This window comes from Agelaius phoeniceus, chromosome 1, assembly GCF_051311805.1.
Source record: "Agelaius phoeniceus isolate bAgePho1 chromosome 1, bAgePho1.hap1, whole genome shotgun sequence".
In the NCBI taxonomy this organism is placed as follows: Eukaryota; Metazoa; Chordata; class Aves; order Passeriformes; family Icteridae; genus Agelaius; species Agelaius phoeniceus.
Genome location: NC_135265.1, coordinates 92,977,490 through 92,999,175, shown reverse-complemented (window position 1 = coordinate 92,999,175; position 21,686 = coordinate 92,977,490). Strand labels below are relative to the sequence as shown.

At 39.2% G+C, this 21,686-nt stretch overlaps 1 protein-coding gene across 1 annotated transcript in view; it reads left to right on the top strand.

The window, feature by feature from the left end:
• AHRR (aryl hydrocarbon receptor repressor) overlaps nucleotides 1-21,686 on the top strand; it is an 83,300-nt gene that overhangs the window by 17,021 nt on the left and 44,593 nt on the right. Inside the window, exons 2-3 of the mRNA XM_054645865.2 lie at nucleotides 2,232-2,303; nucleotides 9,023-9,204. Of these exons, the coding sequence (XP_054501840.1) occupies nucleotides 2,242-2,303; nucleotides 9,023-9,204 (244 nt within the window). The 5' untranslated portion in view covers nucleotides 2,232-2,241. The remainder of the gene's footprint in view (nucleotides 1-2,231; nucleotides 2,304-9,022; nucleotides 9,205-21,686) is intronic.

The window sequence follows — 21,686 nt, the reverse complement described above, 5'->3', positions numbered from 1 at the left end:
GAGGAGGTAGAGAAAACGCAGGGAAGTTGAGCCTTGGAAGAAAGGAAGGGTTGGGGGGAAGATAATTTTGAGATTTGGACTTATTTCTCATTACCCTGTTCTTATTTGATTGGTAATAAATAAAACTAATTTCCCTGAGTTGAGTCTGTTTTGTCCGTGAGAGTAAGTGATGAGTGATCTCTCCCTTTCCTTATCTCAACCCATGAGCCTTTTGTTGTATTTTCTCTGCCTTGTCCTGCTGAGGAGAGGTAGAGTGAGTTTGGTGGGTACCTTGTATCCAGACAGTGTCAATCCACCACAAATACAAAAAAAAAATACATTTTAATGTAAAGTTTCAAAAGAAACCGCAGTTCTTTTGGCATGTCCACACCATTTTAGCTTCCAGCTGAAGGAGGAAACCTGTTAGGTAGATGTAATCTTAAAGACTGGCACACTGTTAAAAGAAAGAACTTGCAGATTAAACCTATTTAACAAGTCTTCAAAGGTGGCAAGAAGGCTTAATCTAAGCAAAGGCTGTGCATAATCTTAACCTGCAGCAGTATTTATTGCACAGTATCATATCCCTCATCAACTTTGGACAGGCAGTTCGCCCATCTGATGTCACAGGAAATTATTCCAGTAATAGTGGAAAATATGGCCCTGTTTCTGGAAGAACCTAATTCCTGACAATGCACCAATCTCCAAATGGAGAATGACTAGTGTTTCCACCATAACCTGCATTTAAGAGAAGGCAATTAGTCTGATCTATATATTATGCATAATTTTAGAAATCTCAGAAGGAAAGAACAAATAACAGCTGTAGTTAGTTGGAGTAAAAGGGGAACATAGATTTAAATAATTTTGACAAAGTAACCTGCTAGCTGTATATTGACACAATAACTGATTTTCCAGATGAGGGAAACACAGTAGACCTAAAGAACCTCAAGTTAGCAAAAGATGCTGTGCTTGCATGTATGAAATACATTTTAGATTTTGCTTAATAAGCTGGGCTCAATTCTGTTCTCCTAAAATGATAGGAAGAAAAAACCAGTTTGTAACATGAGAGGGAAATAAAAGAGTTTGCGTTGTCCCAGAATAGAAAAATGAAGGCTGACTGAAGATATGACTGATATTTAAAAATATGCCAATGAGTAAACACAATGGAGGAGGAAGAGCTATTTAAACTAAAAGACAATGTTGGCAGAAGAACAAATGGGCATGAAGAACAAAATGACCATGAACAAATTTAAGCTGGAAGGCAAAAGGTTTCTAGTTATCAGAAAGCTGTCTTTCCATGAAAAAGAAAGCAATTCTAAAGATTTTTGTAATTAAGCTCAGCAATTTTATGGTTTGCTTTACATGACACACATGTTCATCAGCATGGGATTTGATTCAGTGACATAGAAGTTCCGTTTAATTTTGTATCTTACACAAAACAGCAATTTCTCTTGAGATACACTAACCTCTCTGGCAGCATGCACCCACTGTTGAACAGCACTCAGCATGACTAAAATATTCTTTCAGACAGAAAATCAAGAGACTTTGATATTCAGCTAATCTCCAAAAGATTTAAACAGACTGAATGCAAAGACTTTTTCCCACCCTGCAATGTCTCTAGGGCTAACATACTCAAATAAATCAATAAGACCAAGTTTTGTGTGAAAATTGTCACCTCAGTCAGCACTACACTGGGTCCCAGTGCTAACCACAAAACTGTGTGTCACATCTTGAGCTGCCGACAGCTATATTTCCAGCCTTTAAAAATGAGGATGTGAGGATCTGGAGAAATGCTGATTTGAATAATTGCAACCTACTAGTCACAATGTCAGTAATGGAGATAATATTCCTGTGTATTTTAAAAGCTGTGAAATCCTCCCTGCAGATGACGGGTGGTATTATTCATTCTTATTTGTTTAGCTGAATTTAGAAATGAGCCGGGAAGGGAAAAAAATCTGGATATCCAGTAAACAGGATGTATTTTATAACCATTTTATATCATGCATAGTATACTTAATTGGAAAAAATGAAAATTGAACATAAACATCAATATTCTAATAATATTAGGGTAGGAAATTGAATAAGCTGTAAGCTTCTATCTTCACTAATGCCACCATGCTTTTTAGTGTTGCTGAATGTCACACTCAAGGAACGAACATTTTCCTCGGTGGAACTTTCCCAGTGCTGTCATTTTGTAGAGCAGTCTGAAACACAGAAACCTCCAAACTGAGAAACCTATTCCTTTTGTTTTTCAGTGTCCAAGCCATGATTCCTCCGGGGGAATGCCTGTACGCTGGGAGGAAAAGGAGGAAACCCATTCAAAAACAGTTAAGTATCATATTCATCAGGAGTCATCTCCCTCCAAATGTAGGGGCTAGAAATGAGGTAGAAGAAGGGTTCCTTTCCTCCTATGGTCCACTGACACAGGAGAGACCTAATATTCTCTGCAATGAGAAACCCTTGGCTGGGAGGCTGGCTCTTCATGGGTTAGATGTCTCCAGAAAGGATGCCAAGCCTGGCTCAAACCATCCTTACCAGCACTAGGTATCCCAGGAGGAGGCCACTGGTGGTTGTGGTTGGCACCACGGTGCTGCCATGGAGAGTGGAGAGGGACAGTGCCCTTTTGTCGGCAGAACACACCAGTGGACTAAATGTCAGCTTGGAGGGGTGGCTGCCACCTTGGTGATTCTGTGCTCCCTGCCTCCTGTCCAAGGAGCTTTTTGGGAAGCCATGCGCTGAGTGGAACGAGAGCACTCGCACTGCACTCCCCCCTTCCCCTTTCCTGGGCTTAGCCTTGCTTGGGGCATTGCTAAGTCCAACACGAGCGAGCCGGGAAAGTGGGTCAGTTCAGCCAACTGAAAGAGCAGACTGGTGAGTCACTTTTTGCATATCGAACACATAATTTTCAGACTTCTATTTACTATGGGATCACTTTCATTAGGAGAAAAATGGGAGAGAGGAATTGTATGTGTAAAGGCAAAGCAGGAGAAGAAGAAATGCAATGGAAATTTGTTACTACAAGATGCTTGAAAGGGAAGGGGGGAAAAAGAGGTTGCTATCACTCAAATGTAAATGAGTTCCAGATGCCATAAGCCAATCTATGAAATAAAGCTTTTTAATGTAATCATCCCATATTTTCTGTGTTACACTTGATTATATGATTATGAAACATACATTTTTACTGTGTTAAAATGATGAACTGGCACTGGTGGCCTTCACACACAATTTAAGGATGAGAAGGTAACTAAAATAGATTTCCCTATTTTCAGTTGTTCAGAACTTCTAAAAATAACCCACTTGGCTTAAAATTGTACATATTGGTCTAAAGTCAAAGGGGAGTTTCTCTGAATGTTTTAATGACATCTGTTGATATTGTTTGGATTTTGGGCAGTATTTGCTCATGAACCACTTGTTCCCACTTAAAAAATTGTTTCTTTTAGTTTAAAATGTATCACATTTCAATAGACAAAGATAATGGCATAAGTAAATTATTCTTCCTGCAAAAATCCTGAGTGTTGAATTCAAAATGTGTGTAAGATATCTGCACTGCTGTTTCAGTATGGATGTGGATATTTGATTTTAAAACAATTGCAAGAGGGACGGAACATTTCCAGTACATTAAATTACCTCTATGCAGAACTGTTTATGGATCATTACTTTTGTGAAGAAGGAAGGAGACTTGCAGCTGCTTTGAGAAACATTAAGCTTATGTTTGAAGTTTACATGCTATTTAGAACTCCTCTCAAAGATGACTTCTAGATAAATGAATGGCTAAGAAAACTACCTGCTAACAAATCACGGAAATGACCTCATCAGCCTTTTTGGAAGTTCTGGCTTTAATACTCTCAGAAGAAAATTCTCACTTACTTTAGACAACCAAGTTTTCATCTTGGGAACCATTGCAGGTAATAGTGCCTTGAAAATAGCTTTTCTATGATGTTGCAGTGCAGGTACCTGAGCCTAAACTTTTCAAGCCAGGATGTGAAAAATTTGATTAAGAAACATGGGTTAAAACAAGGGGAACTGTTGGGATTGTTAGAATACTGAAGTCCCACACTGGAGACAGCAGTCCATTTTTTGTGGTTAGTTACTTACCACTTGCCGAGGATGATTTCTCAGTTCCTAGCAACACTGGTCTCTTCCTCAAACCTTATCTGTTTGTGGGCTTGGTCTCTGGTAAGCCTTTCCTGTGCTTATTCCCTCACTCAGGGACTTTCCTCTAAAGAGGTTCTGAATGCCCCAGACCAACTGGCTGACAGAGCTCCTTTTCTAGTCTGTGTCTTTCACTCCTGCTGGTCTTACTGACATTTCAGGACTCCGAGATTGCTGTCATGCTGCCTTGAATAGTTTATCTTGAATTTAGAAGGGTAGACAAAGCCTATTAAGCAGCATATTTAACCATTATTTTAATCCATGTTGTACAATCTTTGTTACAGCTTTTTTCTCTTGTTTGACAGCACAGCTCTTTCTCCTCCACAGCTTTGTTGTACTTTCCCCCCTACCATTCTGCCAATGAATCAAGGTAGATACTGGCACCTGTTCTGGGAGGAGTATTTGCTCAGCTATAAAACCTGATCTTTCATAGAAAGTAAAGTTGATGGGTGTTCTTTGGCCAGTCCTCTCTTTTTAATGCAAATAGTCTCTAGAATGTACCTTTTTTTAACAAAAAGATAAGTGAGCTCAGGTGCCTCAGTGTGAGCAGGATACTTGGATTCCAATAGGGATTCATGGATTTGTGCTTTTGAAGATCAGGATTTAAAGGACAGGGGTGCAGCTTTCTCCTCTGCAGAACAACTGGAACATTTATATCTCCCCATACTCAGTGCATCCCAAGAAACTAACTCTCTGACTCTACATAATCTTTTCATGGTCAGGCTATCAACCAGGTGGTGATCCTGCAGCTGGCTTTTAATCCAGGATATCCCAGAATGATATTGTTCATTATGTTCACGAATGTTTTTCAGGCACAGGAATTTTATTCTGAGGTGGTTTTACAGAACAGTGATGAAAATGTATAAAAAAGCTCCATGGGAGACTACAGAGACCCACAAGACTGGGGAAGAATATGTGGAAAATTTTACTGGGAGGAGCTAATATGTTTCAGTCTTGCTTTCTACACAGAACTAGCAACTTCATTAGGTTGCCACTCTTCAGATAACATATAAGGTTCAGGTTCTCCTTTTATACATGCAAAAAAATTTAAAAAATGTAGCTATTTTCCTTTTGTTCTCCAAAACTTCCAAGCAAGTCCCATTAAATGTTTTCTAGATTAAAGAATTCTGGTGTTTATGGACACAGGTCAAGCACCTGGAGCTCAGACAGATTGAAAATTTTCCATCAGATATGCTTTTTAGCCAGGCAGCCGGCATTTTGACTAAAGGAAACATTTTCTACCAAGTGTTTATTTCCTGTGGAAATCTAACATTTTACTGGTAATTCAAGCATCTGGAAATTAAAGAGATCTTGTCTTTAACCTCAAGCTAAAATCACTGTGCTGAAATTAATACTTAAAAGTGCTAAGGCAATGCTTCAGGACAGTTACCATTTGAGAACTTCAGCCACTACTTCATCTGAAACCCTGGCATCTTGTAAAACCCTCTCCCTCTACAAAACATTTCTTGTAATGTTTTACAGCACTTTAAAGGGAACTATACCTGTCCTAGCTCTGAGTGTATCTATAACTGTTCCAGAATGACCACTTCAGACAGAACTGTGCCAGTGCCAGGGTAAACAGAGACCTTGGGAGGTGCAGCTCTCTCCTGCTTCCTAGTTCTAATTTTAAGGCCCTTTGTGGCATAGCCCTTCCTCTTACTTGGTACCACGCTATCCCACCTCTCATCTGCTCTGCCGGTCTTCTTATGTCTTCTTGACCATTAGTTCTGCTTTCACCTTTCCTTGCTGTCAAGATGTGGAAGAGACATAGAAAGTGGCAAAGGGCTGCCTTTTCTTCAAGCAGCTTTCTCTCATTGTGTCCTTTTGGTCCATAGGAGATGGTGAACATCCACACACATGGCTGCCCCTGGAGCTCAGCTCTGCCAAAATTCCAATACAATGTCCAAGCACAGCTCAGTGACTGAGGGTGCTGGTCAGTACACTCATGATAATCCTCTGTTGTCACTTTGTTCTCAGCCTATCTGTCACATCTCATGGTCTCTCTTCCCTTCTCCTTCTTCCTGAAAGCTTGCTGTCACGGTAAATTATTAGACCTTTCTCAGCTCAGGCCTTCTGCTGGTTTAACACTGCAGCATACTTATAAAACCTATTCAGGGCAAAGTTTTCATTAACAGGGTAGGGCTCTGCAGAGGGTAGGGAACAGCAGACAGAGCTGTAGTTGCAGGAAATTCCTTGGCCAGCTCACCAAACTGGTTTACACTAGCGGCGGTCTGTGTGTCATGGGCACACTGAATCACTAACGCCAAATGGCTCAACGCCTTGTGTACCACTGGAACACAGAATGTTCTCCCCACCAGCTGCACAGGTACAAGTGCTTGTTACTACTGGGCAGTTCAACAAAGTGAAGAAAGAAAAGCCAGATATATTCCTTGAATTACATGTTCTCCTTTACCACAGCAGTGTTGTATGGAAAGCAGAGTAAATGGGGGATCATCAAGTGTCTCCTATGTCTCTGTTTACAGTTTGACAATCCAGAGTGTAACAAGCACCATCTCCTTTCAGCTCAAAATAAGGGCTAGAATTTTCATTTGCCTCAATTTTCATTTTCCCTGCCTGTGCCTTTCTGTTTATGGCTAGCTAACTGAGCCTTTCCATGAAACTCACATTGTTTAAAATCACATCCACTTGGCACCTTACTACCATTTACATCCAACTCCTGTTTGTTTGGATTCACTCTCTTACTGAATCATTTCCTTGAGTTTTCAGGAAGACTCTGTCCTGAACTTTCTCCCGTAATCTTTTTACACCATTCCCTACCATCTTCTGAAAACTCCTCCTTGCGCTCAGTACAAAGCCAGACCACCTAATTGCTTCAAACCGTTCTTCTCTGGCATAGAGCAGTCACTATTTTATGTGGTAAATAGGCTTGAACAACTTCTATTTCTATTTCATTTTACTCTTGGCAATTTTTACCTCTTGAACTCATCAACTTAATTTTCCTTATTGGAATTAATTTCTTCTGTCCTACATTGCTTCCTTGCTTCAGCTGGTTTGTCAGATGTAAAGACCGATTAGCAAAGCTTATGTTCTTTAGCTTCTGCTCAGCTGTAGGCTATGTTCCCACAAAATTACTGCCCTCCATAAATCAGACATCCTTTTGGTGTCATAGGATGGCTGAGTCTCAAGGTTTACTGCAAAAAAAATTTAACTCAGAAAAAGTAAGAAACACTATTCCTTCTTTGTTGATTGCACTATTTGTTCTCATATTTCCTCTCCCTTATTTAGGAAAGTAGTTCATTTATCCCAATCAGCAAAATCTTCTCCATGTGTTTGGAAGCAACTTGTTGTTTTATTGAAGAACCAATATATAAGTATTGGCAATTTTGAACCAAATAGCAGAAATTATGTATTTTCAGTGAAATTTAAAAAAATATTATTATTTCTAACTCAGTTTTTTTCTGCCCATTCTGTCCACTGATGCTGTTCTCTTGAAGTGAGGTTCTCAAAAGTAGCAATGAATTTTTCAGATCTGATTTGTTTTAAGAGATTTTCAGTTAGCAGCAGTCACAAGTACGAAACTGCTCTTCAAAAAATGGATCTTGTTTTTTGTTAATTCCTAAGCACAATTATTTTAGAATTACAACTGCAATGACAAATTAATACTGATGAAATGTAACACCTTAACCACCTTATGATTGAAAAATGCGGTAAATGTGTGTAGCATGAAAATGCAGTAGTAAAGTGTGACAAATAATTCATTTTTACTCTCATTGTCCAATGTCAGCTAGCTACTTAAGATTATGATCCTTGGATCCAGTGAGGTGAAAGCAGAAACTGCTAGCACAACTATCTATAGGCTTCTTACTTGCCATTCTTGAGTATCCATGTAGTTTATGGCTCCAGTGTCTCATAGCTCATGCCTGGATAATGCTCCTGACTACTGCTGGGTCCAGCAATAGCTGGCTACTGAAAGGAACAACCTTCTCAGCCTCCCACTCAGGTCTTCTTGCTTAATGGACAAGTCTGTGCTTCAGCACTGAGCACCCCCCACTGTCATCCTGGAAATAAGGTCCCCATTTCGTGTGCAAAAGCACCAGCTTTTTCCTTTACTCCCTCTTAAGAATATCTTACACCTTCTCTGGGAATATCAGTGGACATTCCTAAATTGAGGTTCTTCACTAGTGACGTATATCATCATAACGAATTTCCACAACAGCTATTCTAGGTTCTCTAGGACTGTCCATTGCATAAGGGGAACAGAAAATGGGGATGGGCTTGCTTGGCCTAGAAAGCCGAGTAACTTTCATCTCTATGTTTTGTGAGGAATATCAATCTTCTCAAGAAACCAAATTCTTATCTTTGTTATTACTGATATAGGAAGGAAGGTAAAAGAACGTACAGGAGTTTTGAGCTTGAGGAAAGAATCTCTCTTCACTTTGCCTTCCATACTTTTTACTCATGTCTAAAGACAGACTCTTTTTTAAATGATCTCCTGACACACAGGTTAACTTTGAGTCATTAAATGGAGGGAACTAAGATGCTTTGAATGAATACAGTGGGTATTGAATGGGTTCATGCATTAGTCACAGTAATTTTCCCCTGCTGTTCTGCCCTTCATTTGTACAACAAAGACAAGAAATTGTTTTTCCTGGTATTGACTAGAACATGAACATAGTACCCATTTCCCTAAGGTGAGAGGTCCTGAGTAAAAGATACAGTTCTTCACTTTTTGCCTGATACAAAAAGAGAAGACAAAGCCTGTGTCTTTGTACCATGGCAGATGCAGAATGGTAAATCTCTTTTTGTCAGAGGACAGACACTTTAAAGATTTTCATAGAAACTAAGCAAAGTATTGACGTTATCAATTAATTGCATTGAGCATCTCAGCCTCTGGAAGTAAAACAGGTAATTGAAAATGTGTTCTCCACCACAGAAGGCCTGCAGTTGGGAATGAAAAATCAAATCCTTCGAAGAGACACAGAGACCGTCTGAATGCAGAGCTGGACCACCTGGCCAGCCTCCTTCCTTTTCCCCCTGACATCGTATCGAAGCTGGACAAACTTTCTGTCCTGCGCCTCAGCGTCAGCTATCTCCGAGTCAAAAGTTTCTTTCAAGGTAGGTTTCCCTAGATCTCAGCATCCCGTTAAAAGTATCCCTCTGATTTATTGCTGCTTGGTACTGATCCTGAATAAAAGTAACAAATTATATTGTATTGATACAACAAGGGGGAAAAATGTATTATTGAACTTATTTTGTGCATGGGATGTTGCATTGGAAATTTCATTCATTTCCTCTTATGTAGTTTGTGTGTTTTTCACCAAATAGTGGAATAATGCCCATCTTTCATCAGCAGGATGATGAAAATGGGAAAACACAACTGGAAAATCACTAAACTGGGAAAGAAGTTTGGGGCAAATGTAATACCTGTTACAGTTTGAATTCTCTATTTGGTGCTGTTATTATGAAAGTTCAAAACTCCTGTTTAAGTACGATGTGAAAGTGAAGCAACTGCTGTATTACCTATGTTTGCTGTATGCCAGGAGGAAATGGGTTCACTTGAAAAGCCAAAATGGTCACTGTCTTTCAGGACAAGAGAGATTCAGAGTTTAAAGTGCTTAATAAAGCTGTACTAGGCTACACTTCACTTATTTGTACAGTTGTCTGGCATACCACAAAAGAAAAGCCAAATGTGCGTTTTGAGATGTGCATAAAAAGAATTCTTCCAAATTTGAAGATATTTTGAGTTTCTTCTGTTGCTGAGGAGTTCACAAGAGCAAAATCCAAGTGATTTAATAATGGAAATCCTCTCTAGAGTTGTTGTCAAAAAAAAGGAAAAAAAACCCATGTATGAAGGAGAATAGTTGACTAAAACTTATAGGTGGACTGCAGAGACAAACAGAAGTATTTTTATGGATGTTATTTTTCCTTTATTACTCTTTATTATTTCTACTCCTTATGATGAGCTTTTATATATATATATTTTTTTTGGATTTAATCAAAGAATAATATCTGTTGGTTGCCCTCTTGCTTTTATAATGCATTTTAGTATAAAAGAAATGCTAGCTTGAAGAGACTTTGCCAGGCTGCAGGGCATTTTATGAGGCTGACATGAGATTACAAAGGGTGATATCACTGATAGCAGGAGCCTCCCATGTCAGCTGTGGCAGGTGTTGCCCAGCCTCCAGCATCCTGCAGTCGACAGAGTGCCTCTCTTACTCTTTAAACACATACCTGAGTGCTATGGAAACTACTTCTAAGTCTGACTTTCATTTCTCTTGAATTCACAAGCAATAATATCTCTTCAGCTGTCTTTGCTACTCTTCTGCCAGTTTCTAAGATCCATTGTCTCCTTTTCTTAAAGGGATGAGATAAAAGGAAAACAAGTCAAGCCAGGCTGCATTATGCTGAAATGTTCCCTGTTCCATGTTTTGAGAGATTTCATTTAATTTAATCCTCAAATTACCTAATTGAACACATAGTTTGTGTTCCCTTCATTCTTATTTTTAAATGTTTACATCACAAAATTAAGGTTACAGAAAGCATTGTTTATAGTAAAGGAAGGAAGCTACGTGCCATTTTAAGACAAGAGAGCAGGCTAGAACTTCAGAAGGGTGGAGTGGAAGAAAGGTGAGCTGTGGAAACTGAGCTGAGTGAGGAATGGTTGCAAATGTTTGGGTGAGGATAGAATCTGCTGCATCCCTCATGAACATCACAATCTACTTACTTGTAATTCTGGACAAAAAAGGGCAAAAAAGGCAGAATCTGTTTGTTTGACTTTTTTATTTTAAGCAAAAATTTTAGGAGCAAGTCACCTAAAAGAGCAAACAAGCGTATTCGTATTCATCCCAGTGTTTCAATTTTTGTTGTGATGAAAGAGGACAGAAGAGCACAAATGGATTGTTTGTGGCTTTTTAAATCAAAGGATGACACTAAACTGGGAGCTTATAAACATTCTGCGGACAGAGAACAGACCAGTGGCATACAGAGATGTTAGAAAATTGGATAAAAAAACGTATCTGGAAAAATGCCTTAGTAAATCTGTACTAATTCACTCAGGGAAAATTAATCCAAAGAAACTGATGTTCAATGGAAAAGACAAACCTGCAACAGACAACATAAAAACAATAACCAAAGAGGGACCGTGGTCAACAAGTTGTTCCATGCCTGTAATACGGTATGCTGACATAAACAAGAAAGCTAAGTGTGGATTTTGGTCTGTTTGCCCAGAGGCAGCATGTCACTACACAGGAAAGTTATAATCCCTCTCTGCATGAGACCAGCATGACTCCATCTGGAACAGAGCTTTCTGTTGTGGGCATCTCCTGGTCACAAGGGCATTAGTACATATTAAAGGGTTTGGAATAAACACAGGCAAGAAGTGACTATAAAGTTGCATGGGCAAAAAAAAAAAAAATCAACAAACAAATAACCCTCAAAAAACTAAAGTTAGCTCAATTTATATTCTCCAGCTGTTTCTTTTCATAGAGGAAACAGCTAAGGAAAAGACAAGAAGGGAAGGAATTACTCAGGATATTGTAGAGTGGCACAGTGGAGGAACCAAGGAATGATGATGTCCAAGATGAAATCTGACTTGAATATCAAGCAAAACATATCTGTGATGAGTTCTGTTCCTATCCAATATTCCTAAAGTGGATGCAGTGGAGATTCAGTACATTCAATTTTGTAGTCTGCAACAGACAGTACTATGCATCATTTGTTTAAAAAAACTATTCTCTGAGTTTTGAGGAAGTTCAGCTTAAATTTCAGGTTTTTAAAACATGCTTTTAAGAATATTGCTTGCCATTTAAAAAAATAAATGAGTAGTGCTACTCGACACATTAAGTTCAAATGTGACATTGTGTATTCAACCCATAACAGGTCAGCAATTCCCATGCCAATTGCAGTGGCACACCTTCAGCAATGCCAGAGGTTCCTGGACACACTCATTTCCTTACCACTAGGTGTCCTTTTAGTAGCTACTCTGCCATAGTCAGTGCACAGCACAAACGGGGTTATGAAGATCAAGAGCCAACTGGAGGGAGTAACCTCACCATATGGACCTCAAGTGTGAAAATGGTTGTGCAGAGAATTGGGTATTAGTGCATGGAGAACGTCCATCAGTCATTTATTCCCATTTTAGTGACCATTAGAGGTTAGCACCTTGAAGCATATGACCAGTTCATCTTGCTTGACTGATTTAAGCAAAGGCCCGGTTCATTTAAAAAATTTAGACTTGGTTGTTGAGACAGATATTCCTAGGATTTAGTGTAAGTCATTGTGGTGAATTCCCTATCTCATTCTTAGAAATGTTTTCTTTTTGCTGTCTACTTATTTAAGATTCTCCATATCTCTGTTATCAGTTGGCAGAGGCTCTATTAATAGCCCTGCTCCCCCCAAGGTACAGGCATTCAGTCATTTTGCATTTTCCTGATAAGCTCTTCAAAACGGCCTGCAGCAAGAACCTTCCAACCTCACCGGATCTCGTGTATGAGGCAGCTGGGTCTGAACCAGGGTTAGCTGATGACTGAGAGACATCAACTGCTGCAGGAAACTGTGACTGTCACTTGGCCCTGACAAAGACTTGCTTTGGGTGGGGCTCCTGTGAGCATGGAGCAGCACTCAGTGTCTGTGACCACTTGAGTTTGCTGGGCCTCTGTCTTGGATGTGTTCCATCTCGGTTAATTGTAGTCTGCCTTCCTTTACCACTCTTGACAACACATCCTTTAGTACTTCTCATTTCTCAGTTTTTCCACTGGTGGGGAAATGGTGGTCTTGCTCCACTTCCAAACCAGCCCCATTTTGTTGGTTGTTTAACTTGTTCCCTTCCAGTACAGGTAATGATTTAGTAAATACATGTCAGAAGAATAGTCCCTTGTCCTTTTAACAGCTCAGGTCCTTTCTGAGAGAGAGATAATTTATGTTTCCCAGTCCTTGTAATGAAACCAGCTATGACAATTTACACCAACACGGTTACAACTAGGGCTATATCGTTCCTCATCTTTCACTTCTTAGTGTAACTAACCTTGTATCAATACTCAAATTCTACTCAAACTTTTCCCTCTACATCTCATTCAGTAATGTTAGACCTTTTAGCCATAAGCATTTTTGATAAATGATAGATAATGTTGAGTATAGTCTTAGATGGGAAATGTAGAGACCTCAATATGGATGAACATTTTAATTTCAAATCCTTTACTACATAATTTATATAAAGCATAATTTAATTCAATAGCTTGTTATTTTGCCCATCTGGACATTTTTTGCATACACACATATACATACTCAAAAACAGAGACATGCATGCAAGCAGAAAAGCAGTGCTTTCCTGACAATAATCTCCCTCCTGTATTATTTTGAATCTCTGTGTTTATTACAGACTTCAGTGCCTTCTCTGTATTTATTTACTTCCAGACTTCATTTGATTTTGAAAGCTAAAAATCGGATCGATTTATGGATGACTAAATATGGACTGTAGAGAGTCACAGATGAACTCTATGAATAAATATCGTTAAAGTTTCTGTAAGTTTCATATTTAAATTGCAATCTAGATCTTTGCAAAATTAGTGACAGTCAAGCATGGAGACATGTTGTTTGACCTGCCTTAGACTACAGTTATATATGGATTGTAAGCTGAATTACAGCAGAGTTTGAGAAATTTGTCTACAAATCTTAGTCTATGTGTTTGGTGTTCATCTGTTTCCATGCAGAATTAAAAATTTTAAGAAACCAGCCTGTAGTGAACCTGAGTAAAGAATAAGCTATGCCTTAACCTGAGGGTCATTGTCTAATATTTTTGCAAATCTGCAACATGGCTGATTTAATACCTTCCTTTGCAATCCCTAAAATCCAAACTGGAAGTCTCCTGCTTCAGTTTAAGCCCCCCTTCTGTAGAAAAAAATATTGTTTCCATTTCTCGTGGCACCTCAGCTTTTACAGCCAAGAAGGTGATCCTAGCAGATGGAAGCAAAAAGAGTCAATAAACACTGAATTTTTTGCTTTCACTGTCTGTAGCTCCCCTTCTGCTGAGTAGCAGAAATCTATTTTCCCAACCTGTATGGTTAAAGGTCTTCCAGCAAGATTTTTATAACCTTCCCTTCCTTGCTACATCTGATACTATACATTGGCCTTACTCTTTCCCTTCTTATACATTTGTCCTCTATCTTATTCATTTTCAAAAGAGATTTTCTGTGAGCTTCCAGTCACTGAAGAACTCAGGATTTTGTTCAGGTCGTCTTTTCTTACCTTTCCCATTCTTCACTGCTACTGATGCAGTTTACACTTATGTCCTATATATTGATTTGCTGAGGAAACATCCAGTTTCTGTTTCCCTTAGATAGGTGCCCTTAGATATGTGCCCCAGGTGTACTGAAGTCTCCTTCCTGTCGGTCTTCTGTCTTCCAATGCTGTGGCTTGGATTGCTGCTGCTGCTACAAGAACCACTAATTCCAGTATTTCCCAGTCACTTTCACCAAGCTGCTGCATCTCCTTCTAACCCATTTTTCCCCTTCAATTAAACCTTGTATAGACATATATACACACACACACACACACATACACACAGAGACACGCACACACACACACACACACACACACACACACACACACACACATATATATATATATATATATATATACACATATACATATATATACAGATTTTTTTTTTGGTCTTTTATTTTTTCCCCTTTTCTGACAGAGTAGCACACGCTGACTGTGTGGTTTCTGTCTTTCTTCTGATTTAGCATTTATGTTAGTGGGTCATTTCCTTTTACTCGTCTGTGTGTTTGGTGTGATCCAGTTCCCATCAAAATTTATCTTTAATGGAAATTGAATTTATCCCTTTTAAGAAGAAAACAGCAAAGGATTCCTCCCAGCTGGCCTGATTTTCAGTATCCCCAATTACTTGCAGTGTGTTCCAGCTTTGTTCTTCTCCTACACTGTCCATGGCTGTTACTCTCCTAGGTCAGAAGCATATTACTGTGACTGAGATTGCTCAGGTTCATTCCTTAGACCCTTTAGGCTATTATTTATTGTAATATTTAAATATTTAGTGCTGCAGCCCCCACTGCGGACTTGTTTCTGGTGTGACATGCATGACACTTCAGCGACTCAGAAATTTAAGGTTTTAAAACCTGAGATGGGTAAAGAAGCATGGAGTGATCTTGCTTTTAGTGCATAATCTGCAATGTAATGCTCCTCAGCAGTGCTTTTGGAGTGCTGCTTACCCGAACCAAAGCTCCTGGTCTGAGGTTCCAAGGTTCCTCTACAGTGCATGTACTGTGGTTCTCAGGCATCTCTTTCTACCCCACCATCTCTTCCTAACAATTCTGTTTTCCCAGAGTTTTCTTTTCAAACTCTCAATAATTTTTTTTTCCTGGAATGACAAATTTTGCTTCTTTGGTATAAATATGTTTTTTAGATTTTACTTTACATAAGCATGGCAAATTTTTCCACAAGAAGATTCAACTGATCCTTAAACTAAGTTCATATGGCTGAGCTTACTATTACAGTTACGGCCTATATTGGAACCATTTCCATGGGAAAAATTAATCTTTCATTTGTAAGCCAGTTTCAGTAGCCTGAAGCTTTCCCTTAAATTTAAAATCATAGTCTTAGTGAATCACAGATTCACAGATGGGTTGAAGATGCAAGGAACCTCTGGAGATCACTTGATCCAAGCCCCCTGCTCAAGCAAGGTCTCTGAGAACCAGTTTCCCAGGACCATGTCCAGATGGCTTTTGAATATCTTCAAGCATGGAGAGTCCACAGTGTCCTTGGGCAACCTCAGCCAATGCTTGGTCACCCTGACAGTGAAGATGTGTTTCCTGATGTTCAAAGAGAACCTCCTGTGCTTGACTTTGTACTCGTTTAGTCTGATCCTGTCACTGAACACTTCTGAAAAGAACCTTGCTGTTTTTTCCACCCTTCCTTTAGGTATTTATACACTCTGATGAGATCCACCCTGAGCTTTCCCTTCTCCAGGCTGAAAAGTTCCAGCTCTCTCACTCTCTCAGCCTTTCCTCATAGGAGAAGTGCTCTAGTCTCCATCATTTTTGTGTCCTTTCACTAGACTCTCTCCAGGTCCTTCATGATGGATATATTTAGAACAGATATAGGAAAAATAAAATAATAAAAAATCTGAAATAGCAATAAATATTATAAGAAAGATTCATAAGAACAGGATAAGATGCCTAAACCAACAACAACAACAAGAAGGAGGAAATGATGCCTCATTATTCCAACTCTTCATTTCCACCTATCTTTTCTTGGTATGACACATATATTGATTTCCATTATGTAAATAATTAGAGGCTTTCGCAATTTCCTCAAACTTCTTTTTTTTAAAATGAAACCTGTACTTTGAGACACAAATCAAGGATTCAATTTGTGTTCCTCTGATTAGCTAGGGTTGAAGCTTATACCTTGAGTCAAGAACTCCCCAATATATCTTAGTTTTTTAACAATTAGAAGTTTGGTTTTTAAAGACATTTTCTACTGAGTTAGAACATTCCCAGTCCTGTCCTCTTAAACGGAATGTCTGAATGATTTTTTTTTTAACACATAAAAAATGTCTCTAGCATATATATTTCTGTACTCCATGGTTGTAGCTTAATTAGATTGTAAGCATTTGGGTAGTTTAGGTTTCTTAGGACAGAATATTCAATGGCTTGTACTGAAAAGAAACATTCATTGTCAGAGTGTGTAACAGGTAAGGTTATTCCTGTGGCTGTGTTGAACTGCCATATTCAAATTGTACCAATATTTGGAGTGTTTTGGCCAAAAATGTTCATGAAAGAAATATTTTCCACTCTCTACTGCTCTCTAATTTTACCATCTTTTTAGCAATACAGCAACTGGAAAAACTGAGAAAACTGTTCTTCTGCATAAGTGGTATATTAGTAAATCATTGAAGGAAGACCTACTATCTGCAAATCATTGTCTAATCAAGTGCTAAAATACTACATCAGTGACATTTTAGTAGAAGTGCCAAGACTTTAGGCAGGATAGCTGCATTCATCCATCCCTGAGATCTGGGAGGATTTCTTTCTAGAGAAGCCACTGCAAATTGAATCTCCTTCACATTACCAATTTCCAAACATTATTTTGACTAGATTTTTTAATATATTTAATTGCCAGGGAGACCTTTTATTGGGACACATTGCTTATACTAATGGGTCAATATTTTCTCTTCCCTTTGTTTTCTGGGAACATCACTCATTCCACGTGACAAATAACTGAGGCTGTTTTGTACTACAGGTCCTCTTGCATAACCTGGAGATCTTTCTGTCCTTGGAAGGCCTTTGCTGACTCTTGGAGGAGAACTGTGTCTGCTCCTACTGTCCTGTTGTAAGAGGGTGTACCTCCTTCTCCTGGCTAGATTTCTCTTTAGTTTCCTACAAACAAGACGGGTTTTGTAGGATGAGTGTTGATTTACAAGCAGGATTTACTTCAGAATGAACCCATTTTCAGGAAGAACAAGACAAATTTAAATTGCTTGAATTCCCATAACCTTTGAAGATCAAGGGAATCCATCTGTGCAACACTACGTTCAGTGTCATGTTCTGAGACTGGCTCTAAATTCAATACTTATGTTTTTGTGTAGTGGCAAATGCAGGATCTTAGTTTCAGTTATAAATAAGTTTCAGATATTTTCTGGTGCTTCTTGGTGCTTGTGTCATGTGCTGTGGGTTGTTTATGTTACCAGAGCTATTACAAACTCAGAGCTGTTAGACTGATTTAGTCACCTGCACAAGAAAGGCAGGACTACACGGATTTTATGCTGTCCTTGGGAAATACATCATCATTAGGATTCTTCTTGCAGAATTTGCTCTTGTAATTCTGGATCTGTATCTCCTATAACTTCTCTACTGCTGGATGCCATCCAAATGAACATCCCTGTAGGCTTCAATGTTTCTCTTGCTATTATCAAGACTGATTAGAAAAAACAGGGAGCTGGAAATGACAAGTGACATGAGGGGAATCTTTGTTAGATTTCTCCCGAGGGCATTTGGCTCTGGGAGAGTTCCACTGTTTCTACCAGCAATAGAAGTACACTCAGAAGCAGACACATGGTCAGCCACATACATGATGCCTGATTTTATAGGTGTTCCCACAAACCACAGCTTCTACATTGCTCCAGTGCTAGGGGAAGTCCCCAAAATACTGTGAGCCATTGAGTGTGGGTCTTCACCTTTCTCCAACTTGCTCAGTCATTTTTAACCATTTTGATTTGGTAGGCTTTTATGCTCAGTGCATTTGCTTAACTCACACTATGCATCTCATATTGCATAGATGTAAATGAATGTGGCAAGGATGTGTAAATAAATGTCTTAAATACAAGTGGCAAGGAAAAATCTGGGTACATCTAATCCAGGAGACTGATATACGCACTGTATTTTGCATTCAGTGATGTTCATCTTGCTTGTGCGCTGTGCTTGCTTAATCCCTGCTCTGCAGCTAAGGCCCTTCTTGGCCCAGCCTGGTACCAGCTGTTGAAGTACTCTCACAGCCCTGCATGGCTCAAATTCCATTATCCTGAGCTACAAGTAATGGATTTCATTGATCTAATTCTCTTGAGTTAAATTCTGTTTAGATCTTGCTTGGAGACTGAGGAAAAACTTGGAGTTTAGTTCCACTGTAACCCATGTTTTCCTTGGATATGGAAACAAGACTGGTTTTCATCACAAGAAAAATGGCATTTGACTTCAGAACTTGCTAGCAATTTCAGTGATTGTAGAAGACACTAGCAATAGTTTTGTCCTTATCACTTATGCAATGGATGGGAAGGAAAGCATTCCCTCAGGCATGAACTTTGGCTTGGTTTACACTTGTTCTCAGCTTCATGAGTGATTACCATCTCTGAGAGGAAGCGTGTATCTTTACTGTCAAGAAAATGATCTATTTTGTTTCTCATTTTAAACACAGATATGTTATAAAGGAAAGACAATACCTCTTATCCAACAGAACAAGGAATTTAGTTTGGCATATTGTAATTGCATAGGACTTTGAAGACAAAGAAGACAAATAGTTTTCAGCTAGTGAATAGTGTGGGAGATTGTCCTCCTCGCTTCCCTTCTCACTTTCCTAATGCTGACTTTAGGGCTACAGCACATAGTAAAGCTCTGCAGAGAACTCTGATACAATGAGGATCACAAAATCACAGAATCATTTAGTTTGGAAAACACCTCCAAGGTCATCAGGTGTAGCAGACTCCATAGAACTTGGGAAAGCTCCATGGAGGAGTGAGACTTAACAGTAGGAACTGCTGAGTCATGGTGAGACAGCAAAATAAGCTCCTGTCTCTGACCCCCCGCCCCTTAGCCTTATCTTTGTAACCTCATAGGCCATTCTCGCTAACCCTTACTATTGGACAAGTTTGGATCCCCCTATACCCTATAAAAAGGGGCAGGTTTAGCCCATTCAACAAAAGAAGAGCTGTCGCTGGACCCTTCACAGTCTCCCCAATAAACCATCACTGTGGAACCCCCAGAACTTCTCCTTCTCCTCTCTCGCATCTGCTTCAGCCTCAGACAAGGGCACCCTAGCAAGCAAGCAAAGAGCTGAGATGCTAAGAGAGCTGATAATCACAAAAGAGCTGACAATCACCAAGCTTGCTAAAGGGTAGCCCGCGGCGATGGCCACGAGCTAACTGGGCATTCGGGCACTCTGTCTCCCAGAGGGACTGGGCTCCCGGACCATCCTTGCATCGCTCGATAGTAAGGCCAAGATTGAGGCTTTATTATAATCAGGGCCAGCCTTTGACTGATGACCACCTTGTCAACTAGACCATGGCACTAAGTGTCACATCCAGTCTTTTCTTGAACACCTCCAGGGGCTGTGACTCCACCACCTCCCTGGGCAGCCCATTCCAATACTTAACGATCCTTTAGTGAAGAAGTTCTTCCTAATGTCCAACCTGAACCTCCCTAAGTGCAGCTTAAGACTGTCCTCTCATTGTGTTGCTGATTGCCTGTGAGGAGAGGCTGACCCACACCTGGCTACACTCTCCTTTCAGGTGGTTCTAGAGAGATAAGGTCCCCCCTGAGCCATATAAAATATGAGTAGGGGGCTGGTTACTGCAAAGCCTGCCTCACTTGGCTATGTGATAGTCCTACAGTTTGGCTCAATGGATCACTCTGAAGGACTTGTCTTAATTTAATTGTGTTTGGTTTAGTGTCTTTTTTATTTCATTACATAGAAAATCCCATGTGACAGATGCTTCTCTTCTCTATCTAATGCAACTGTAACATATTAGTCAGTGCTCTGACAGTTCCCCACCAAAAAATAAAATGCAAGTTTTTTTAGGTGAGGCACAGCAGATTTCCCTTTAAAAGTCCAGTTTTAATTTCATTACACTTTTTGGTGCAATACTGTAGATAATATAACTGACAAATTTTCTAAAATCTTGACATTGAGAAGAAGCAGAATGCATATCAGCAAACTTAGATGCTCAGTAAGAGAAGTTACAAGCAGACTTTAGAACTTCTTTTAAAGAAGCTCATCATTACTTTTTTGAAAGTGTGATGCTATACAACAGTCTTGCCAAAGTATGTATCTTATGAACTTACCATGCCCCTAAAAGTCTCTTGAAATCCCCTCAATGCATTTCCTCTTTATATCTGCTTGGAATATATGAAGTTGAAGGTACATAGGAAGTAAATATTTGTTATAATAAGAAAATGTCCACTATTCCCATTTACTCTGAACCTGCAATTTAAATTGGCCATTTACATATTGGAAACAGCTGAAAGAAGTTAAGAGGACTGAAAACAAGCAAAGATCAGATCTAAATCAAAACACAACACATTTTAAGGTTTTGGGTTTTTTTCTGGTCCATTGACAACTTCATAACCACTTTACTAATTGTATACAGGCAAAACATGTCACCTTATAGTAGTCTTATCTATTCCCCTGACTATTTCAATATCTGTGCAGAAAATGCTATCTTCTGTATGTTGGTATTATGTTGATATCAGTGCCAGTGAAAACCTGTCACAAGCCCTCTATATTTTGTTCCAAATAATTTATTTAACCAGTGTTGTGCCATCAAACGACCCCTACAAACCTTGCATGGGAAAATGGCACAATAAATAATACTTTATGAAAGCATTTCTTGAGAGGATAAATAATTCACCCTAAATAATGTATCTTGAGCTGGTGAATGTAAGGATTTATGTGGAGAATATTCTAATATGTTATTATAAGGACCATAACAGTATATGGAGAAAAATGAAATTGTATTTCTTCCTTCCATGCTTTTTCTACACTGCATCTACACTGTGGCATACAGGAAAAGGCTGTACATCTCACAGCAAGTAATATTTGCAAGAGGAAATTAGCAATGTTTGAAATGAATAATTTTTAGAGGTGCAGTCATGCCAGGTGCAGAATGTTCTCAAATTACAATGGGTTATAGAGGTTTTGATTGTTTTCAGCACTTCTTCAGGACCACCAGAACTGTATTAAACCCTAGCAATGTAGAGTTTAATGTACGTCCCCTCTAAGGGAAGAGCTCTTTCTTCTGAGCCAAACATACTCAGTAACACGTCAGAGAGTCTGAAGATATTGCACATTGCAACATACATTCTTCATTTTTA